This window comes from Drosophila elegans, unplaced genomic scaffold (assembly GCF_018152505.1).
Source record: "Drosophila elegans isolate 14027-0461.03 unplaced genomic scaffold, ASM1815250v1 contig_208, whole genome shotgun sequence".
Classification (NCBI taxonomy): Eukaryota; Metazoa; Arthropoda; class Insecta; order Diptera; family Drosophilidae; genus Drosophila; species Drosophila elegans.
The window spans coordinates 19,605,825-19,627,106 of NW_024545578.1; the positions used below are offsets into that span (position 1 = coordinate 19,605,825).

Below are 21,282 nucleotides of genomic sequence, written 5' to 3' on the forward strand. Positions count from 1 at the left end.
AAAGTGTGTCAAATAAAGTGCTAAAAGATTTATGCCCTGCACCTCCTTTTCCAGCTGGGTCGCTGCTGCCCTTCCTCTCGTCGACTCGTTCGTTCTCTCGCTGTCTATTGCTCTCAATAAGTGGCACAAAGGACGAACGACAGGCGCTCACCGCAGGCTTAAGTGTCTCAAACTGCCAGACAGGACACCAACTGGATATCTGCCTAGATTTTTTTTTTCAGTCGTTGTGAGTGTGCTCTGCTGCAGTTTTTCACCGGGTTTTTCCGCCCCATGGCTGCTGGTAATGTCCTTTCGACCCAGGCCAATTTGGAGCTGGAATATCCTGTTTTCCATTTCGTCTCTCAGTTTCTTTTAGATGCCTGAGTTCATGAATAAGTAAAGGTTTCTCATATGAAGTCATATGAAGTCAGCCTTATCCAGTTCATTGCTGAACTTAATGTCTAGAGGAGAAGCATAGCCAGAAAGAAACGTAATTAAGTTAACTTTACCGTTTATTTTAGAATGTTTATGCAATGCTATTTATTCAAATGTTAATATTTTTAACAAAATATAGGCTTAAAAATAAGTACTTGTGGGCACAACTTTTATTATTTATGTTATTATCTGTTATTTATTCAAATGTTAATCTTTTTAACAAAATATAGGCTTAAAAATAAGTCCGTATGCGCACAACTTTTATTATTTAAAAGAAAAAATAACATAATTGTAATCTTCTTTACTTTGGATAATTTTGTAATACAAATAAACGTGTAAATCTACTTGGATGCTACTAGATATCATTTCCACCAGAATGTTCTTGTTTATCCGAATAACGTTAAATAAAACGCTATAACCCGACCCTAACTGAGGATATAACGAGCCAAAAATTGAATTGATTTAGCTGGAAATTTCGAAACACGCAACCTTCGTAGCTCGCAGAAGTGCCAACAAATGAATTATTGCGCACTAAGATTTCGCCGCCTTTCTATCCTGCTAGGACAAACGCCCCCCTCCCCCCACTGTGTCACACATATACATACACCTAAAGGGCTCCGGGCCGCAGGACATCCCCACCACCCACTTTTCGTGTTGTCCTTCGCTGTGCAGTCCATGGACGCGCTTAAAAAGACAAGAAAAAAAGTGAAAATCGCGAAAAGCCAAAACGCTGCAGAGACGCTGGAGGCCAAAACGAAATCATGCGGCTGGCGAGGGCCTCCAACTAATGACAATAAGGCGCGAACTGGGAAAATCCCCTTACCGACCCAACAAACCACCCACCCAATATCACGCATACGCCGCCTTGCCTCGGGGCCCTAACAAAAATATCACGCATACGCCGTGTTGCAGCAGCGAAATCAAAACATAAACCCAAATCCAGTGACTGCATCGGGTTTTCCTGAGCGCGTGACCAAAACAGAGAGAAAGAGAGAGCGCAGAGAGAGAAACCCTCTCTCTCACTCACGAAGGAGTTTCCCCATCATCATCATCATCACCACGATGAACATAAATGCGACGTCGTGTGCTAGTTGGAAATTGCATTTTCCTTCAGTTCTGTTTCAGTTTCGAGTCCGTGCAGTCGTGTTGGCCGGAGTGAAAAGCGCCGAGGAAAATTTGCAAAAAACAAAAAAAAGAACACAAACAGAGGAAATAGAAATAGAGAAAAGTAAATAAGCAAACAAGTGCAGTTTTGTTGGAAGAGTGTGTGCGGAAAGGGAGATTAATCCCTCAGAACTAGCATAGATACCTACATTTTTGGTGCGCCAAAACACGGTGTGTTGAAAGTCCTGAAAAAGTAGAGAAACACTGAAACAATCGCAAGCATGTCGACGCTGCCCTTTCTCCTGAGCGTCGCCGACGAGCTGGACAACATACACTCGCAGTCCTACATGGACGACTTTGGCCTGGGCTTCCACCCGCACCGCCAGTACTATCGCACACCCACTATCCAGCTTTCCCTGCCCGCCAGCACGGACTGGACGGGATCGGGATCGGGTCGGGACTGGTCCCAGGCAGCGGGCAACAGGCACACTCGCTATCGCAGCTATAAGTTCTACGACGACTCGCAGAACAATCTGGAGGAGGAGGAGCCACCGGCGGAGGAGCACCTGCCCATAGAGCAGGTGGCGCTGGCACAGCAGTTGGTGCAGCAGGGTAACCAGACGTCATCCGTGGAGGCCCAGCCGTCGAGTGCAACCACCACTGCCGACGCCACTGCCGCCGCCACCACTAATCGCAAGGGCCTGGGCATGGTCAACTCCCACTCGCATGATGTGGGCGTGGGCGGTATGGGCCTGAATTTGAAGGCCGCCGAGGAGGAGGATGATGAGAACATCGATCACACGGTGCGCATGTACAATTTGTCCAAGAAATGCTGCAAGAACTACTATCGTCATGCCCTGGAGACCGGACCCGGCGCCAGTGGCAAGGCAAAGTGTAGCAACCTGCGCTCCGAGAGCCACAAGTCTAGCTCCAGTTCGGAGGAGAGCCTCCAGAAGATACCCTCGCCCATTGAGTTCCTCACCTGTTTCCTGGTGAAGAAGTCTCGCACCCCGAAGGCCAGTGCCCCGGTGGGCCAGCCCCTCAAGAAGACATAGAACACGGCCCGGCTGCTGCCAGCAGCGATGTCCGCCAGGACCTCCACCATCAGCTCCACGGCCACCGGTGGATCTGTGACCCATGCGACCACGGACACGGACACCACGACCTCAAAGCGGCGCAGCAACTGCTTCTGAATGTTGGCCGGAGTCGGAGTGGTGTGTGGCCAGGCCTGGAGTTGGCTTCAGAGGTGCGGTGAGCTGCCCAGCTCGGAGCCCGCATCGTTGCCATCCACGCGCCTGGGCAGGATCGCCTACTAGGCCCACTCGACCGACTCCGATACGCAGTCAGGGGTTCACACATGGGGTATTCAACTGAGTGCTAGCGCTAGGTATATGATTTCGCACTGGGGTTACCTCTGGCTTGAATATTGAGATTTTTGGAACGATTAAGGATTTCGGTTTGCACTTGGTAGCAAAAAAAAGGGGGAATTCGTCGAATAGGGTTTTCTTTTTGGAACTATTCTTTTTATACTTTAATTCTTAGAATCCCTAAACATGACCTCAGATTAAGTTTCCTTTGCATTTTAAATAAGTTTCAGATAAAGTGATATCCGTAAACCAATTTGAATTACGCTTCTTCTACCCAATAGTAAAAATATAATACGCAGTTATGTTAAAAGCATTAGTTCAAGCATAAATACTCCATTCAAAATAAAACGCCAAAATCTAATGCATTAGGTACGGACGCGGAAAGCTAGGATTTTGGTCTTTTTAAAAGAGTAGGTAAAGGTTTTATATTAATCTTCTTAAATTTTAATTAAGTAGTTTAATAAAATATTTTTTTACATTTATGCTCAGTAACATTTTTAAGAATTTATGATAGCTATTTTGTCACTTCATTAATGACCTGGTACTCAGAAAATTTCTTATTTAACAAATATTTTTTTTTTGGTTTCACAGTGCAAACATTACGTAACCACATTTTGCAAGCAACTACAGGCCAAAAGCAAAGCGATGCTTAAATCCAAAAATATTATAAGCGGATAAGTGTATTCAAAATATAGAACTTAAATAAAGAAAAACTATTCAACAAACACCGAAAAAATTTTGCAAAACCAAATACACACAATTTTTAAAGCCAGATTTTTACCAAAATAAGAAGATACCAAGAATTTGTTAAGCAACAATTTTTTATACAATTTTTTGATACCAAACAAAAGATATAAATTATATATGGATGTTATATTACTACTGGGAAAGTTTGATTAAATCAAGGAAAGGAATTTTGAGCTGAACTAAAACCTTGTGGGCAATTCTTATGATTCCATTCATTTAAGGGTCATTTTTTTTAAATGGAGTTCAATACTTTCAGGGAAACTTTTATAAACACCTATCTTATTTTTATAACGCCATTTTTTCTGTTACTAGAACGATTTAAAAGGTATTGGTTGAGCTTGAAATTCCTCACAATTTTATAAAAGCTGTTAGCTGTTTTAAGCCAAACAATCTGCGGGCTAATTTAATAGGTCTTCTGACACTCACACAAAAACACAAAAATAAACCAATAGTAATGTTTCATTTTCTCACAAACACAGGAAAGTTTTGTTTTCTCCTATTTTTCCCAGCTAACAGAAAATGTTAGCAAAAAATAAAAGGAAAATTTTCAGTAAGCTGGGGAAACTTTTCACAATGTCGGCAAGTGTTTGTGCTAAAAGGGTGGGAGGTGGGTGTTGTGGGCCGTATGAAAAGTGAAACATGTTTTCAATTTCCTTTTTTCGGGGACTGTAAACAAGTCAATAGCAAACTACGGCTAAGGACAAACACACAGAAGACCTTGGTCCCAATTTCAAATTAGCAAAAAAGCAAAACAGAAACGCAAAAAAGATTTTGTAGCAGAATTGCAAACGAAAAAGTTTGGAGAGGCTTGTGTCTAGTTAAATGCTGGAACAGAGAAATAACAGAATAAATATATATTTATAGTTTTGTAGTCAGATATTCTCTTGCGTGTTCTAAATGTATTCTAAATGTTGAAAATAAAATATTTCAAATGTATTTACAACTTATCAAGATGAACATTTTATATATATATGTTTAGTATATGTAGTCACACTGTTTGCACTTTTCAGAGTTTAGAATCAAAACATTAAAGAAAAGTACGATAAATATATGTATATCGCAAAACTCATAGCTTTACCGCAACACAAAATATAAAGTCAAAAGTCAGCATCATAACTCTCTGATAAATGCAATACCTAAGAGCTCCAAACCGAAATTACAAAAATGTCACAAGAAAAATGTTTATAAAAACTACCTAGCTACAGTTTGGACATATGCTCTTGAAACACTTTTATCTAGATGGAAAAGCATTTTAACAAAGTCCAACTTCGGCATCACTCATCTAACAATTATACCCAAAGTAATTAAGACGTTCCTTAGAACATGATCATTGCATTGCAAAAGAAAATTGTCGTAACTACATATTTTATCAACGAACAAAACACTCAACGCATATCATTCCGATACAATAGATTTCAGCAAAATCGTATTCAACTTGAGATTCAATAAATAAATATGGGAAAAATATCTATAAATATGAAGGTGTTTTATTTTTGGCGGATTTCTAGACAATTATTTTATAGAATAAATTTTGTCAAAAGGAATTTTTTAACTGAAATTTATAAATTTTGATTGTTTGAAGTGGCTTTACAGATGCATATTAATAGTTCTTAAAAATCTATAAAAATATCAAAACAGTTATTTTTAGTTTTTGAATGTTTACCATAATTGATTTATTTTGAATGCCGTATTGAGGAATGTTTTTGTTCTTTTTAATTAAAAGTTGGAAAATAATTTAATTTAATTTTCAGGACTTTTATATTTGTAATCAATGCAGAATAGTTACAAGCTTCTCCCAGATTTTTGCGCAATTGATTTAATTTAAAATGTTTATTTTTAGGTAATCTTTTGTCATTTATTAAGAAACGTTTTCATTGCCAAGAAAACTGTTTTTTTATTTTGGCCCTGGTAGCCGGACATCCAAGGTCATAATGCGTCCTTCACATAACACTTGTCACTTGCATTAATTTTACTGTCTTGCCGCTTTTTCGCCAACTGACACTCAAAACTGTCCGAAGGCATTTACAAAATTTTCAAGTGCAAGTATGCGAGTTTTTGCATTGTAAACGCTGACCTTTGGTGACTCATGGTGACGCGAAAGTGCTGGTATAAAGTGTCCTTAAGACGTGTGCATCTTGCCCAAGGATGTGTCGTCATAAGGTTCGTTTTGGAATTTTAAAAAAACTGCAATGGGCAAAAACAGTGGATGGGCAGAACCTAGCCTCAAAAATAAAAGTATATGCCAACCCATCATGTCCACTTTCCATTTCGGGGTTTGGCGTTGTTTAGCCAGCACGTCTATTGGGTTCAATAGCACAAAACAAAAATAGAATAATAGGCCGGGCCAAACTTTGCTTGCTCGCCTTCGGGCTGCCACCTCCTCAATTCTCAATCCTCCAGAGTCCTGCCCGCACTGCTATAAATAAGTCGCTCATTCGTATGCAAACAAGTGCAGCGCCAGGACGAAAGGGCGAGGCTTCGCCTTCGGTGGGCGTGACTGGCGGCATAATGGTCGAGTTAGGAAATGTAGTTGCATTTCTGGATTTTGTTGAAGGTTGCCTCTGCGTATGATTACTATCTAGAAGCAAACGAATCATGTGGGGCGTTTTAAGCGTTGCGAATATATTTTTAAATACAAGTCGTTGTTCCATTTACACCCGAAAAAAATGTATATTTATATAATTGTTTAAGATTATGAATGTACAAAAACAATATATTTTGCAGTTTTTCATTTCTTGGGTCTCAGTTTTCAAGCGTTCTGCATTACATTTCTCAAAAAGTTGTCCTTGTATTGCAGGTAGTATATCAATTGGAACGAGCCGTAACGGAGAAGTAAATCATTAGCTCCCATATAAACAATAGCTAAAGTTTCATTTCTGAAAAATATTATTTTAGATATAGACAGGTTAAATATCTCAGAAATACGGTTTTAAAAGAAATATGTGGAAAATCAAGAAAGGAAACAAACTTGGAAGAATTTGTTTTTACTTTTATGGAATGACGCATTCTCTAATTTATTTATTTGAGTAAATAAAAAAATGTTCTGTTTGAATTTGATGATATATTTGGCTGGAATTTAATTATTTAACTCCATTTAAAATAGACGATAAACAACTTTCTCATCGATAAATTCTTTCTCTTTTACTAAGAGTATATCAGGTCCGACTTTGATTTGAGCTTCATGCTGTGCTATTCAACGAGTTTTCTCTGGGAAAACTTTGCCAGTTTTTGGGTTCTGTTGTGGCAGCTATTATTGTGGTTGCCTTTTTGGGAGCTCCTTCTCTGGGACTGGAACCGGCAACTTGCAACTTGCAACTTGCGACCTGCAGTGTTCACTTCGCATGGCCAATTACAGTTTTAAGTCCTGCTGGCTCCTCGCTGTCCTGTCTTTTTCTTCGACTTGAACTTTTGCTTTCGTTTCGCCAGTGCTTTGTGTTTTTTCCCCCATTTTCCCTTTTTCCCTTGGCGGGCGTCGCATTGCAGTGGCCTGTTGGCCAGGTCGACTGCACCTGCACCTGAATGGTGCCCTTTTGCGGCTGAATGTTTAGTGTCTCGGTGGCCATTTATTGTTACACCCGACTTCACCGCCCGGCGACTTTATTTGCACGTGAGCGGTGCACCTTATTGATTTCTTTGACTTAATTTGCTTGCCATTTTGTCGGCCGTTGTTAACTACTGGTATTACGCATACGTCACGTTTGCCGTGTTTGGCTCCAAACTTTGTAGCACACTTTCAGCCTGTTAGGGGGAAATGATTTCATTGGCTTGCTTAATACTTCGTTGATTTTTATGGGGTACGTGTTAAGAGAAACTAACCATATGTCTTTGCTGGCTAATTATATTCCAAATACAAATGCAAGGTGGCTAAAGATTTTAGAAAATACTTCTGAAAACACGTTTAAAAGATTGTCTTTCCTATTTGCAAGTATAGCATATTATTGGGCTTCAGGAATAAAACAGCATATGTAAGTAATTTATAAGTATTACTAATTAAAAAACTTACATAAAAATGTATATATATAAAAAAAATTATACATTCGTGATTTAAAAACAATTTTGTTAAAAGTGATTTCTAAATATTTTATATTTATGTCATAATTTATTTATTTACATTATAAAACCTTCGTTTTTAGAAAAATGTTTCGGAGTGTACGTTTTAATTTAGATTGAATCCGTCGTGTGAATCACCTACATCTGTTTTAATCTTTTGGACTCACGCCAATTTTTTCATTATAAATTTGGTCGTACACTGAAATGCGTTCTCTTCTGAATCAATATTTGATTGAATGGTCCACACTGTGTTGGACTGAACTTATTCACACTGTCACTTTACTTTACTTCAAGTGACAACCTTTCTTTTCCGCGATCTTTGACGACAAACTATTAAAAAGGGGGTGGTGACATATGTACCTTGGAGATTCGAATGAGCTGCAGGCCAAAGTGGGTGTGTGTAGCCCGCTATGCTAATGAGATATACGATTATAGAAAGTCATCTCTTAGATAATAACCCGCACAGGCAGTCCCAAAGAAAGTTGTGCACAACCCACACCAGCGTGGAATTAATTCTGATTTTCATATTAAATTGCCATAAAATCAAGCAAATTAGTTGATGGCTTTGTTCAGGTTTAATTGGTAATGTATTGTTGATGCAGCAGCTGCGGCGTTTTAATTGATTTTCAAACGAGAAATGCTCTCTTGTCTAACACAAAATAACTTATAGAAAATTGTAAGCAAGGAGATAAACAACAGTAGTGACTAATCGCTCTATTAACTTTAGTCGTTTAAATAATTTAAATAATATTTTCACATGAACATTTTATACTTTTCATTATTGTATATTAAATGATATAAAAATCATTCAAATTTTTTTTTTAATTGCACTTATATGTTTGCTTTGACTTTCATTTGATATTTAGATGATTGTGAATCACTGAATTAAATATATATTTTTAAGTTTCCTCTTCGTTATATTTTTAATAGTTTTGATTAGAAGAATACTTATAGTTTTTTTTTTTTAATTTTGGCAATGACATGTGATCATATACAGATTGATTATTAGAAAGTCTCAGTTGCTGAAAATCTAGTTATTATTATATATACTTTAATTATACTTAAATTAAATGATCCTCTGATTCTATTTTTATATCACCGACTGTTTTCCAGGCTTACTAAGCTACAACACAAACTCATTGAACTCTGCCGATTGTAAATTACCTTATGTACAAATACGAGCTCAAATGGCATCTAAACTGCTGCGAAGCTTGTTATAATTATTATAAAATACACGCAAAATCATTTGCAGCAGCGGCAATAACAACAGAGCCCGCTAAAACAACAATTTACAATTACAAAAGCGGTGGGCCAACCCCAATCCAAATCGATGATTGTGTTCTGTCATGGGCACGGGTTTTATAAAGAGGGGAAGGCAGGTCAGGCCCATAAATGTGTCGTAGATGTCGCGACATTTTCAGAGCATGTTCCTATATGTGTTTGCTGTTTTCACAGACTAATCTGTTTTGCAAAATCGTCAAAAATTTCACAAATTGCCCTTTTGTCATGGCAAACTCAACCCACCCCCTTTATGTAGATTGTATCTGTAAGCACCATATCTCTGCTGATGTGTATCTTGCAGCGACATAAATTGAAATAGCACTGGCTTAAAAATCGAATCCAAATTTGGTCAAAAAGTGAAAAGAATGAATCGCTTTTCGGATTTCCGCCAAAGAAATGTCTTTTTTTTAATTTGGGTTTGTTTTGGGTTGGCTGTTTTGATTTTTTTAATTTTCTGGCGGAAACGCCGTGTAATTAACTCAAAAAAACCGAAGCTATGCAAACATTTTGGCAAGCTGCCATTATAGTTTTTAAGGCGTTGATGACAAGGGAAAATAGTTTGTCGAAAGAAAGGGAAAAATAGAAACAAATAAGGAAGGTCAGTTTTGGAAATTGCGGAAATATAGAGTAAATCAAATATATCTGTTTTATCTTTAAAATTATGTTTTTGGATTAAAAGTTTAGAAACGAAAACCGAATTTTTATAATCATTTTATTAAATAATACCATTTTTTTTAAGGCAAACGATAGAAAAACAACCCTATTACGGAAGCAAATCTGCCTTGAAACCCACCCAACATAAGATCTAACAGCGCCTCAAGGAAATGACATTCAAATCAAAGCATTTCCATTGACGGCAAAGAGACATTTTCGACCCACAGCGGCGTTCAGCCCCTTTCAGAATAGAAACAGCGAAAGCACAGTCAATGCGCCAAGATAAACAATCGAAAAACATCAGCTATAACTAATGCTGCAGTGAAAAAAACAGCGGTGATGATTATTTAAATTGAAGCCAATAAAAATAATTAAAATGATCATGTATCCAAAATTTTGAGACTCTTTAAAAACAATAAATTTGTACACTTGCATCTAGCTATTCTTAGGCTTCCTATGCTGGGTTATATAATGTAAAGCAGAAGGGAGTGTATAAAATCCAGATTTAAAGGAAGAGAATGGATTCTTAAAAGTTAATTGTGTTTTATCTTTAGAGCTGAGACTAAGCTTCTTCTTTGGGTAAGAATGAATATTCAGGTGTTGCAACCGTTTTTGTGCGCCGTGTGGCTACTACGTCACAATTGTCATTGGCTCTAGACTAGAATCTCGCCGAGCTGAGCTGAGGTGAACCCACTGGGCGAAGCTTATGGCTATAAAAGCGACGGCTACTGGCGATGGCAAGTTTAATTTGCTCAGAGGAGAAAACGCGAGTGGACGTCACCCAGAGAACGCGATTAGTGAAAAGTAAAATCGATCTTGCGTTGCTGTTCGTCCTGTTCGAGGAATAAAGTTTCATAGTTTCCGCAATGGCTCTGGTGCCGGCTACAAACAACACGGATTGGGATTACTGGGATTACCGCCGTCGCCTTTGGCGCGATTGGGACTTGAACGACTGGGATTTGCCCTACTGGAAGCGCTCGTTGTCTCGCGTTGGATCCGCACCCGATCTCAGTCGGGTTATTGTAGGCAAGGATGGCTTCGAGGCCAACGTGGATGTGCACCTGTTCAAGCCGTATGAGATTACCGTGAAAACAACGGGGGACACAGTGGTCGTGGAGGCCAAGCACGAGAAACGACGGGATGGCGACACCTTCGTTGGTCGCCACATCGTCAAACGGTTCGTCCTGCCACGAGGATACTATCCCAACGATGTCCGATCGGAACTGTCATCCGATGGCATACTCACCGTCAAGTGTCCGCCGTATTTGAGCAACGAGCGGAGTGTGTACATCCGCCAAGTGGGTCCCGCGTATCTAAGCATCAAGAATTAACCCAAGTCTTTAGCATCGTAATTCCGTGTTTTGTTCTTAGTTATTTTCTGTTGGAGCAAAAATTAAGAGACAAAATTATTGCACATAATTCTAAGACTAGAATTGGACTCTTTTTGTAATTAACAAAGCAACATTTGTTTAGTTAAATAAAATAAAAGTTTAATTTATTAATAATGAATTCATACTGTCTTTTTTGGAAGTGGTTTCTTTCCGTTCCCCAAGCGCCAGCGGATGTAACCAACTCAAAGCTGAAACAATGCCCAGTAAAATGTCAAAATTAATTGTCTCAATACTCGGACGAAACAAAAAGTCACCGACTTGCCAGGCATAAAGTCTCCGCTCATATAATATATCTCTAGCGCTATACCATATTTATATTCAGACACATAAGTGTGGACACCACGCCCTCGAGCGGCTTCCACAATTTTCCAACTAAGGTTAGGCTAAAATGTAAATGGGCCAATACACGACAACCGCTTTGAGCATAAACCTACACGGAAAGCATCGCTCTCTAACCGGGTTGGGAAAACTAATCTAGAAGTATATCAGTCGACCAAACAAAGTAACGAGGTTAGAGCGAATTCGCACGCCCACAAGATTTTTATTTTAAAACGTACAAACAATATGCAACTCTTTTTAAATGGGAGAGCGATTGGCATGCGTTTATTTATAAAAACAAATTACATTGAATCGAGTGGCATTTAATGAGTTAGACAATTTTACAGTTGAGCGCTTTCCCATTAAATTTTTATATTCCATTAATTAACCGCTCAACTGTAAATAAGTAGAATTCATTAAAGTCTATTAGTTTTGATGTAATTTGGTTTATAATTTATTAATTATATTAAAAATTTATTTTAAATAAGTCGTTGCAAAGCCAATTAAAACATTGTTGAGCAACATATCAGCCAGTGATTCCCAGACACCGAATCTGCTGATGGAAAATGGTTTGGAATGAACCAACTTTTAAATTATTAATAAAAAGTCGAAATTCGTAACAGCAAACTTCTCATTAGTGAACTTAAAAATAATTTTGTTTAATATTTCGTTGTTCCTTATCAATAAAAACTATAATTTAAAATTCACAGTCAGAAAACATAAGTAAAAAAATGTTATTTTCATCATATCTTAAGACGAAATGTATTCTGCTTTTGCGGTACAGATGAAATTAATATTAAAATGAAATCACAATGCGTATTAATTTATTGCTTTTATATTTAAATATTTTAATTTATGTAAAAAAAAAACTAGATTAAACAAAGTTACTGTTTCATTTTAACGCATTTTATTTTAGTTATGTAGCAGCCACAAGCTGAGCGACAGATGATTTGGTTTTTTATGGTTTGAGTAAGTATCGTTGGCGAAGTCTTGCTCCACTGGGTAGACCCAACCATTCACTCTCTTTTGAGCCTTTCAAGTGTTCAGACTCAGATGTTTTTGTGCGCATATTCGACTATTTGAATCCGTAATCAAAAATAATTCCAATTTTTCACATGGCGAATTTTAAATTTCTGAGTAAGTTGCACAGTGTCGAAAATTTTTTAGACATAAAATGAAAAAAGTTTGAAGATAAAATCAAAAAAGGATCTTAGTTATTTTTTTAATAATCAACATTTAAAGAAAAGGTTAAATTAATTTTAAAATCCAAATTGTTGTCAGTTTTGCAGTGGTTCAAAAATTCGAAATGTAAAATATTTGTATATCTAGTCCTCAAACATATTTGTATATTGTATAGTAACTTTATATTATTATTGTATATTAATAGTAACTTTAATTTAATTTTCGAGCATTTCTTTTCCTTCTTTTTAAAATAAGACAAAACAAAAAATTAATTAATTAATCTTAGTCTTTTCCTACTTTTTTGAAGATTTGTTTAACGAAATTAGAATCAAACTTCTGCAAAACCAAATTATTTAGTTTATAATTTTTTTCGATTGTTCCTATGGGATGCTGACCAAGAATATATATACTATTTTTCACTGTTGGTTTTTTGTGTCGGCTCAAGGTCAAACAAATTAAAAGAATTTAATGTTATTCTGGTCCACAGTTGGATTGTGCGATTGTATACCCATATAAAAATCTATAAAGAATTTATGTTATCATCAATCGAGTCCACATGTTCCAAAACCGCTAGACACAACTCTTCATAAAGCTAGCGTTGTCCCGTCAAGGAAAAAGCGGGTGTATGTTTAGTGTTAAATGGTCCTTACTCGCAATCATTGTTGTTTTTTTTGTTTAATTGGGGATACTTTGGGTCTCTGACATATCACTTTAACAATGTATAATGCGAAGTCAAACTAAAAAATGTTTAACCAAGAAGAAACGCCACTGTCGAGTGCCACGACTACTAGATACCCCTTACTTATTTCAAAATAATAAACATGCACCCTGAAAATAATTGGGTTTAAGGTTTTGCCAATTGCCATTTATGGCTTAAACAATTTACAAAATGATGTATCTTAGTCAAAAATGTTTTGAAACTAAAAAAAACCGAAAAGGGAGTATATTTTTATATTAATTTTAAAAACGTTTTGTTTTGGGGCACATCATTTAAAATTAAAGCCGTACTACGAAACTCGTTGATATAGGTTTTTTATAAAAATGTGTTTTATGTAATAAAAAAAATCAAATCAAAATCAAATCAAACTCGATAACTTTTCGACGCACTCAATTTTTTTTCACCCTCATCAGTTATGTTATTGTGAACGTAGTGAAAAGGTAAAAGAAAAGTTAAAAAAAAACCCAACTATTTTTCTTGATCATTATTTTGTTAAACAAAATATTTGCCCAAACACTCCCACGATAACTATTCTGAATTCGTTTGAAATAGCTAAAGATAATACCGAGCGATTAGCTGCCCGCCCAATTGTCTGTCAATCCTCGAATCAATGAAATGGTCAATTATGTGTAACCTTCAAACGTTTAAAGTTGTGTGGATGAAAATCAATTTGTCAATCAAATTGTGAGCTATCGAGTACCAGACAATGGGAACCATTGCTTTCGTTTGGATGCTCGGGAGCAAACATCTAGGCTGAGCTATTTAACTTTATATATGGATACAATAACAAGTTTGCTCGACTGACCAAAAAAGTCAGAGAGTGCGAAGAGTGTAACACGCCTACGCCTATTTTGTTTAATTAAAACAATTTACAATTTATCGAGCGAATGTAGTGGCGCATTTGCTTTGAGATTGAGGGTTTCTTTTATTTTATGTCAGCTTGAAGCAACCTTAGACAAGCCGAAGTTAATATACCCTTGTAGCAATTACAAACATTAGGTATTATTTTATTTCTCGTATTCTATGCCTATATGTTTAAAAACTGGTAAGCTATTTCGATTTCGTCTGATACGGCTCGTTTTGGTAAAGTTTCTTCCATTTATCCTTAAAACTGAGAGACTGCACACGTAAAATATTTTTCTAAAAACGAAAACGACCCATAAATTTATGGCAGATTACCTTTGGATTTTTTTTAGGGTGTTCAGGCATACATTTTTCATCGTGAAATTTGCGTTAAAGCGGAGTGATGCTGATCAAGAATATATATACTCTATAGGCTTGGAAATGTCATAACACCCTCTGCAAGGGTAATAGAAATAAGTTCATATTTTTTATTTTTAAAATAAAACCTATAATAAATATTAAATAAAACAGCACGACCAATATGGATGAGTTTCATATGTCACTGTGTAATATAGTTTCCCGATTTTGAAAAAACTCAAGATAATGGCTTACATCGGCAACAACATTTTCAAATATATTTCCATATTGTATACAACGAACAGTTGTTCAATCATCCGTACTTAAAATCTCGGAAAATTGCCACGTTGGCTCCACAATTTTTAATAGCTTGTTGGGTTTATGCCAAAAAATGGCAATCTGGCCTTGTGTGCAATGTTTAGTTGTGATTTAAGCAAACAATTTCAAGAAATGGGAAGGGATGAGCTATTATGATCTTACGTTAAAAAAAAACATTTAAATAAGACATTTTTCAGTAGAATGACGAATGACTGGCAGCACAAAATTGAATTTTCTGAGGTTTTTCTTTTAAAGTGTATTGAATTTTGATTTGAATTGAAAATCGGAACGACTATGAGCTCTATGTACGCCCTGATGACAAAAAAGTTGTCCAGCCTTGCCTGCATATGTAGATATAAATTCTCAAACATTTAAAAACGTTGTCCGTCGAAATTTATATTTGAGTTAAAGTCATAGATTGCATATATAAAACTCACAAAAAAATTCGCACATTCGTTTTGTTAATCGCAGCCAAAAGTTTCGATAAACTTAAATTTTTATTAAGCTAATTGAAAGTGAATATAGCTATTTTTGATGAAAAATTTTAAACTAATCAAATGAATTATTTAGTGAATTTAATTCTTCTTATAACGCATTAAAGCAATGAAAGTTATTACACTACAGGGTCTAAAGTAATTATTAAAAATAATATGGTTAGTCAACTTTGGGTTCAATTCTAAAAATAATTCAAACAGCTATTTCCCAGCTCACATTTTTGGCAGGTGAGTTGTTATTAGCTTTAATCAAACTTTCTGCGTCACTTTCTTGCAGTTAGTAACACGAGATAAGTTAAGACATAGCGACTGCTGGTAGATAACAGTCGCATATTTAACGTTTTTCGCCTTGTCGGAAAGAAGAAAAGTAAAGTAAAGTATTAACTGTGTTCCCGTGCGCTTGTACAATTTTAGCAATTGATTTTTAAGTTAACAAGTTAATAACTGGAGTCTAAATATATATATATATATATTATTAACCGCTACATATTCAGTATTCAATCAATGAGCTATTTGTATCCTACATATTCTCATATATTATTTTGCAGAACTTATATATATATTTGGCACTAATTTCTATTGGTACCTCAGTCTTGCCCCGACCAACGACAAAATCGGTGCGTTCTTGACAAGAATAATATTGAAACCGAAACGGAATTATTTAAACGTGCTCTTTAATTTGAATTTACAAAATTTATTAAATATTATATGAAAGTTGTTACTAAACAAAAAAGTATCTAAATAGAGCCGACTATATTTTATGTTTGTTTGTTTCTCTCTAGATGTATAGCACAATAAAAACTATGTTGAAGCAACCAAAATCAAAATGTTTACATATTTTCCCTTTTTTTAAAAAAATTGAACCAAGGAAGATTGCTAAAGTGAGTGTGGAGGGTGTGAAGAAAACGATTAATAAGGATCTATAAAGAATGTGGCTGGAAAAATATTTGGTTTGTGCGCTGATATGCGTTGCAATTCCTACAGGTGAGCGTGACTAAAATTCTAAAACCACTTTTCTAATAAGTCTTCGTTTGAATTAATTGTTTCTTGTAATAACATAATTTATAATATTACGTATCTTGAAAAATTTACAAAAAAGAGGAACAAAATGTAGGCTAGCCAAAGTTTATATACCCTTGTAGCTATAAAAGAATTAAATATTATATAATTTGACTTAATTTAAAATTTTGTGCGAAACAGAAAAACAACCAAGCTTTATTATATTTTTTTCGATAATTGATATCGTCGCAACAGAAATACAACTTTTGGAATGTTTTATCAAGACAGCTTTAAAAATAAGAGAAATGATAGAATTGAGAGACTATTTTGAAAGGGATGGACATCGGACATGTCTATTTCCACTTGATCAAGAACATATGTACATTATAGGGTCGGTAGCGTCTTGCTCAATGACTTCTGAATGAGGTTGTAATACCATCTGCACAAGTGTACTTATATATCCGCAAAATAATACAAATAAATAAATTGGTAAGAAGTCAATGATATTATAAGTCAAGCTGAACGAAATTAAAAATTATTGCGTCATACTTTTAGACACCTCATAAAATTATGCTTTTATATATTTAACTGTGCATACTGAGTGTGCTAAAAAGACTACTATAGCAGACATAGGAAAAAACGTGTAAAATTTTTAAATATGTTTGACTTCGAAAGATATTCTTATTTATCATGAACTAACATCCTATTTTAATGGTTTTGTCTTATTTCGGATTCATCTTTGACTTGACTTTATCCTTAACCAGTCATTTGTCTAGGATACTTACCGTACAGGTATATTTGCGCTGTCATTAATTTTCGCTATGACTGCAAGGGTATTAAAGCCTCGGCCTACGGAAGCCAGTTTCTATTCTCGTTTCTTTTATTTCGGTACCAATTTTACCTATTTATTTCTACAGCGACTTCAAAACCTTTCAGGGGTACTCCCGTAGTTATTCCCTTCTTGGGCGATGCTATGGTAGACTTTTTAGACAGCACTTGCGATCGGTTGTCTCCTCCAAGGATCGATTATGGTCAGGCCACCGTCGAGAGGCATTGGAGTGGAGGAAAAGTCTTTCTGGTGGCCATCTTCAACTGCAGTGACAACTACGAATTTGACTTTTCCGGAAACAGTATGATGTTCTGCTCAAAATATAAATGGATGGGAAACCAACCCCATTGTATTCCTCGGATGGATTACACCGAAGATTATACAGAATGGGATGAAGACACCTACACCTATGAAGCCAGAACGCAGCCAGGCGTAACTAAAGTATTAACTTCTAAATTGGCATGTACCGACCCTATATCTATGACCTTACATTTCAGGACTGTGGGGATCATAATGGCGGTTGTGCCCATGAATGTAACAAATCCACCAACAAATGCGAGTGCTGGAAGGGTTACTATCTGAATCCCAGCGATCTCAGCAGCTGTAAAGGTGAGTGAAATGATTAAGGTATATTCCAAAATGCTATAAACAATATCATAATGTTGCAGATATCGACGAATGCCAGGATTCAAATGGTGGTTGTGCGCAAGTGTGCAACAACCTGCCGGGAGAATTCGTGTGCACCTGTGAAACTGGTTATCGAATAGATGATTCTAATGACAAAACCTGTGTTGGTATGTACCAAAATACTTGCATTACAAATATTTGAATTTGAATTCTCTTCAGACATTAATGAATGTGAAGATTCCGCTTTGTCTTGGGACTGTGAAGGTGGCTGCGAGAACCTTATTGGTTCTTATCGCTGCCTTCCGTCAACGGACGGCATACTCGAAGACACAGATGATTCAACTCAGAACGACTACGGTGTTTTCCCAGGCACAATAAAATGCAAGCCAGGCTTTCAGCTATCCGCCGATGGAAGCGAGTGTCAGGACATCAACGAATGTGCTTTGGAGGATGAGGACCCACAAACCGGGCGTATAATCCATCGCTTCTGTGAGTACAAGTGTGAGAATACAAAAGGATCCTTCCGGTGCCACTGCCCTGAGGGTTATAATCTCCTCGAGGATAAGCAGAGTTGTACCTTGAGTGGCTTACATCCTCCCGCACCTTCAACCATAAAAGAAGATGATGCAAAAACATTGCCAGCCAAATCTACTAATGCCTCCCTCGTTAATGTTACAAGATGCACCTACCAGATAATGTATCTCTCAAATGGAAATTTCAAATGTAATTGTCCGGGTTACAAACTATCCGATGATCAGCATTCCTGCCTGATGGACAAATCCTTCTGCTCCACGGGAAAGGGGCATGAGAGGTGCTCGCCAGGAACATGTCTACTCCGTGAGGATGAGACTGACTTCACCTGTAAGTGCCCATTGGGTTTTCGCAGCGAAGGTCTCAGTTGCCAGGACGTTAACGAGTGCACGGATGGAACACACTTGTGCAGTCACGAATGCCAGAATACCCATGGTAGCTATCAATGCTCGTGCCCACAAGGTCTTACGCTTAGTAACAATTTCACCTGTACGGATCCCTGTGAGCCCAATAGCAACGGTTGCGATCACATGTGCTTGGCTGACAAGGGCGGTGAGTGTTCCTGTCGCGAAGGATATCGCTTAAAGTCCGATGGCAAAAGTTGCGAGGATGTGGACGAGTGTCTGGAGCACAACGGGGGCTGTGATCAGAAGTGCCGCAATCTGCAAGGTTAGTATATAGAACCTCAAAAAAAATTGTTTAAATTCAAAAATAATGCCCAATCCATTAAAATTACTCAAAACAAGCTAAGTGCTACAGAAGGTTAATTTGATTATTAACTCATAACTTATATTTGCATTAATATTCTAGGTACCCATGCGTGCTCCTGCGACAGGGGTTATGAGTTGACTAAGGACAAAAGGACTTGCCAGAAAACTAATTTGCAACCTAGAGACAACTGTCGCCAACTCCAGAAACCTCGCAACGGCAATGTTAGTTGTATGAGACATATTGAAAAGCAGTTCTTTAAATGGAACTGTGCTATTACCTGCAATGTTGGCTATGTCCTCCAGGGATCGAGGCACAGGACCTGTAATTACTCCGGAAAGTGGGATGGTTCAGAAACCAAATGCGTGGGTGAGTAAAGTGCCTGTGGTTTAAGGTTTTTACTAAATCGAAGACATATTTATATATTTTCATATTTATTTTTTTTTTTACCAGAAAAGCGTGTTCTTCAGACAAGCGGGCCGAGGACAGAACTCTGTCCTGCTCTGAAACCTGCTCATAATGGAGTTATATCTCCGGAAATCTGCACCCAAGGGCCATCCAAGAATGGAGTCAATTGCCAATTGAAGTGTGATTCCGGCTTTGTGCCTATCGGACATTTACAAACAACCTGCGTGCTTGGTTTAGGGTGGACCATCAAATCCGAGCTTCAATGCACACCAGAATGGCAATCCCCGGAGCAAACCAATGCATTCGGCTTTTTAAAATCATTACTAATTGCTCCTAGAAATAGCACTAGAAATCAAATTGTGAGCCCAACTACTGAGTCACCACACGGTTCCGACAAATTCAACACTCGAGCTAATATCCGTTCGAATCCGTTAAATTCTGTCCAACAAATATATCCCAGTCGCCTGATTCCCTCATTAACTGAGCCACCATATGACTCCAGATCAAAACGTATGTGTTTAAAAATATTATTTTTTAAATTTAAACGTTATTTTTTTATATATATTATTTTTAACATATTTAACCCATACGAGCAAGAACCCTTTTTTGCGTTCTCAATTTAATTTGAACGGCCCTAAATAAATTATTAAACACTAGCTATGAAACGTTGTCCCATATTTACATCAATACATTTAATATTAAAAAATGTGTAATTAATGTATTTATAGCTGCAAGACCCAATCGTCCACCTGTCCAGTCAGCGATTACATTTGACCATAAATCCGAAACCAGGTCTAAGCCAGCCCAGCTTACGGTCATCGATGGTTCAGAGTACTATATCGTCTGTCCGGATCGGGGAACCATCCGTGTGTCTGCTGAGAATTCCGTAAGTCTGGTTTTTAAAATGTAAAAAGTGCGAGCCCCTGAAGGTAATGCCATTTATGTACATGCTAGAGTAGTTAAATGAGTATTCGGCCCAAAGGTTTTAAACAGCTATTTTTAAATTTTTATACCTTTGCATAGGGTATTACAATTTAAGTCGAAAGTTTTTATATAAACCTTGCGATTTAAAAAAAAACATTCAAAATGTTGCTAATGATACCATTTTTTAAGTTAATTTAAGTTTTTCACATATTTTACTGCCTATTTTTTTGTTTTTCTTTAGATCTGGTTAACCAATTTTGGCCATGGAAAGCTTATTTTACGTGAAAAATAACGTTCTTTAATTTACAATGCTTCATCTCTCTGTTAAGATTTTGGCCATAAAAGACTTTTTTTCTAGAAAGATAACATTCTTTAAGTGTAAATGCTTATTGCACCTCAAGAATGTACGACTATTAAAAATGTATGCGGTACTGCAAATATCAGCATATATGTAGATAGTTTGTAGCGCATTTATCGTGTAAACTGAGGTAAATAATTAAAACTAGTCATCTAAATTTGTATAAATTGACAATTCTCAATATAAGAAAAAATTACGGATAAAAAAATCGAATTTGTTGTTCTCTCTTAAATATGCCCATATGCTCTTTTCTGATTTTTAAGGTCAACCTACCCCAGGGATGCAGTCGGCAGAAAGTCCTTCCATCGAATAATTTGAGTCGCCGCATGCGTTCATCGCATCGTCATCGAAACACGAATTCTTAGTTTGTGCATTATCTTTATGCACATCCACTCCCAAGCAATTGCGACAGACACCATTCTCAACTATTCATAAAACGAATAAAAAACCTTATGCGAATTTAAGAATACTTTAAGAATACATACATATTCTACAGGATTACCTCAAAGTAAACTAAGGCAACAAGTAGAAAAAAAAAATTTTAAATAAAAATAAACATACAAAATTCTACTACGTCAAAAGTTAATTAATAAAAGTGGGCTTGTACAAGTTTATTTTTACTAAGCTGTATTAAAAATTCTTTAATTATAACTAATAAAA

General features: G+C 36.7%; 3 protein-coding genes across 6 annotated transcripts in view; all 3 read left to right on the forward strand.

Annotated features, from left to right (window-relative positions):
• LOC108142212 (fibrillin-1) overlaps positions 1-21,187 on the forward strand; it is a 44,488-nt gene extending 23,301 nt beyond the window's left edge. Inside the window, exons 1-10 of one of the 4 annotated variants that reach the window (XM_017265925.2) lie at positions 15,813-15,855; positions 16,111-16,222; positions 17,155-17,507; positions 17,564-17,675; positions 17,735-17,860; positions 17,913-18,893; positions 19,035-19,301; positions 19,386-19,850; positions 20,069-20,226; positions 20,886-21,187. In XM_017265925.2, coding sequence (XP_017121414.1) covers positions 16,168-16,222; positions 17,155-17,507; positions 17,564-17,675; positions 17,735-17,860; positions 17,913-18,893; positions 19,035-19,301; positions 19,386-19,850; positions 20,069-20,226; positions 20,886-20,987 — 2,619 coding nt within the window. In that variant the 5' untranslated portion in view covers positions 15,813-15,855; positions 16,111-16,167 and the 3' untranslated portion in view covers positions 20,988-21,187. Of the gene's footprint in view, positions 1-15,812; positions 15,856-16,020; positions 16,223-17,154; positions 17,508-17,563; positions 17,676-17,734; positions 17,861-17,912; positions 18,894-19,034; positions 19,302-19,385; positions 19,851-20,068; positions 20,227-20,885 lie in introns of those variants that run through there. The other 3 variants (XM_017265924.2, XM_017265923.1, XM_017265926.2) reach the window with 3 other exon arrangements.
• On the forward strand, positions 1,088-5,070 carry LOC108142217. The gene has a single exon (XM_017265933.2). It carries the CDS (start codon positions 1,800-1,802, stop codon positions 2,571-2,573), a length of 774 nt encoding a protein of 257 aa, XP_017121422.1. The 5' UTR covers positions 1,088-1,799; the 3' UTR covers positions 2,574-5,070.
• On the forward strand, positions 10,354-11,126 carry LOC108142218 (heat shock protein 27). Its single transcript, XM_017265934.1, has one exon. The coding sequence runs from the start codon at positions 10,484-10,486 to the stop codon at positions 10,946-10,948; it is 465 nt and encodes a 154-aa protein (XP_017121423.1). The 5' UTR covers positions 10,354-10,483; the 3' UTR covers positions 10,949-11,126.
• Positions 21,188-21,282: the final 95 nt, after the last annotated feature.